Source organism: Octodon degus, unplaced genomic scaffold (assembly GCF_000260255.1).
Source record: "Octodon degus isolate 3935 unplaced genomic scaffold, OctDeg1.0 scaffold00222, whole genome shotgun sequence".
Classification (NCBI taxonomy): domain Eukaryota; kingdom Metazoa; phylum Chordata; class Mammalia; order Rodentia; family Octodontidae; genus Octodon; species Octodon degus.
This window is the reverse complement of record NW_004524798.1, coordinates 3,334,251-3,336,130: the sequence shown is the minus strand read 5'-3', so window position 1 is coordinate 3,336,130 and position 1,880 is coordinate 3,334,251. Positions and strand designations below refer to the sequence as shown.

Below are 1,880 nucleotides of genomic sequence, written 5' to 3'. Positions count from 1 at the left end.
TGGCAGGCTCTTGAGGGAGTTCTGGTTCTTTAGAATTAGAATGAGTTAACTCCTCAGGAAGGAGGATTGTGCCAGAGAAGAACGCACTGTTGAGGCAATTTTTTATTTTTTTTTTTTTTAAAAAAGATGTTTTGTACTACAGAGTATGTATCTGATCTACAAGCCATGAATGGCCCTGGCACTTTCCCAGTAAGTGACAGCATGTGATTTGTCACGTAGGAAGATCTCTGGGAGAGAATTAGTAACTAGACAAGGCACAGAACTGAGGAAGAGCGGGCAACTACTTCAGTGACTCAGGTATTGCCCTGGAAAAGAAGAGGCACCAGATTGCAGGTTTTTGCACCTCGGCAGTCCTAGCATTTGATGACTGACGCTTACCAGGTAAGGAAAAGAGAGGAATTAAAGATAAGACATTTGCCTGTGCTCATTGTTGCCAACGGAGAAAGAAGAAAATGGACTTATTAATACTTCTAGATCCTGGGGCTGGGGAGATGGCTCCATAGAATAAGCACTTGCCTGGCAAGCAGGAGGGCCGGAGTTTCATCCTCAGTTCCGAGAAAAAAGCAAAACAAAAAATAGATCCTGGTTCTTTTTTCCCCCCTGTATTTTAGGGAAGGGTCTACAGGGTGTTCAGAGTCTCACTACTAGATCAGACTCATAGGAATCCGCCTCCCACGTGCTGGGATTGCAGGCGCGCCGTGGCGGGGCCTCACGCAGGTGCCGGAAGGTCCGGGAATTGAGCGCGAGCACCTGCGCCCGTTTGCAGGTGCTTTAATCCACTGAGCTATTTGCCCGGCCCTTCTGATCCTGTTCTAACCACAGTAGGGTGGAGTCAGTGTCACCAGGATTGGAAGCGGCAAGGATGGGCAGAACGGCTGTCTCTCAGCTTGTGACTGGCGTTCTTCGTTCTTTCCAGTCATGTCACGCAGACGACATCCTGGACGCATCCAGTGATGAGTGTCCTCCACCTGTCCTGCTCAGAGGAGAATGAAGAGGATTGCCCGAGAGAGCTTTCTGACCAGAAGAGTTGATGGTTTTCCGTTCAGCACATCCAGCCTTCAGACGCAGCTGTCTCGAGGAGGAGGGAAGCGAGCGGTAGTCTTTGGAGAGAGAAATGACGACTGGATTGCGAATGTTTTTGTAGGGCTTTTTTATATTACTGTACACAGTTACAGGGTTAGTTGCCACTACAGCAGTTCCTTGAAAATAATTTAGTCATAACTTGTGAAATTACATATAGATTTTATAATATGTATACTTTTTATATACGATTAGGTATTGGTAACTTTATAGCTGTTTTATTATTTTATATCAGATATGATGGTTTTTATAACTTAAGATTTATTTTGAAACACATGAACATAGTAAAACACTTCATTTATTTGAAAATTCAGTGCCCTTTTATATATATCTTAGGAAAGTGATCTTAGGCTTTTTAGGGCTTAGGGATTATATTTAGGCATCTATCTCATGGGTTACTGAATACAATTTACATCTTTATGAGATTTTCTAATTTACAAAATGCTTTTCCGACCTTATTTAAACCACAAGACATGCTTATTAGGCTCATCTAGTAGATATTGTTATTGTTTTTTCAATTAGGGAGATAGCAATTCACAGAATTAAAGCCTCCTGGATCAAAGCTGAGACGCACACCTGCCTTCTCATTCCATACCCAGCCTCTTTTCCTGCACCCTGCTGTCCCCACCGAGGGAGCCCATGGCCCAGCACACTGGGCACCACGGTTCTGTTGACTCAGCTGGCTCCACAGCTGCGCATTCTGCAAAGACCCAGAAGGCACCTCTGCTGTCACACCGAGCCCCGGCATGACCCCATTACTCTCCTCCTGTAGCCCTCTCCCCTTTCTGTACCCAACGCCT

At 45.1% G+C, this 1,880-nt stretch overlaps 1 protein-coding gene across 1 annotated transcript in view; it reads left to right on the top strand.

Moving 5' to 3' along the window:
* The window catches only part of Stxbp4 (syntaxin binding protein 4), a 202,920-nt gene extending 201,415 nt beyond the window's left edge, over positions 1-1,505 (top strand). The window contains exon 16 of the mRNA XM_023705486.1: positions 917-1,505. Within this exon, the coding sequence (XP_023561254.1) occupies positions 917-1,031 (115 nt within the window). The 3' untranslated portion in view covers positions 1,032-1,505. The remainder of the gene's footprint in view (positions 1-916) is intronic.
* Positions 1,506-1,880: the final 375 nt, after the last annotated feature.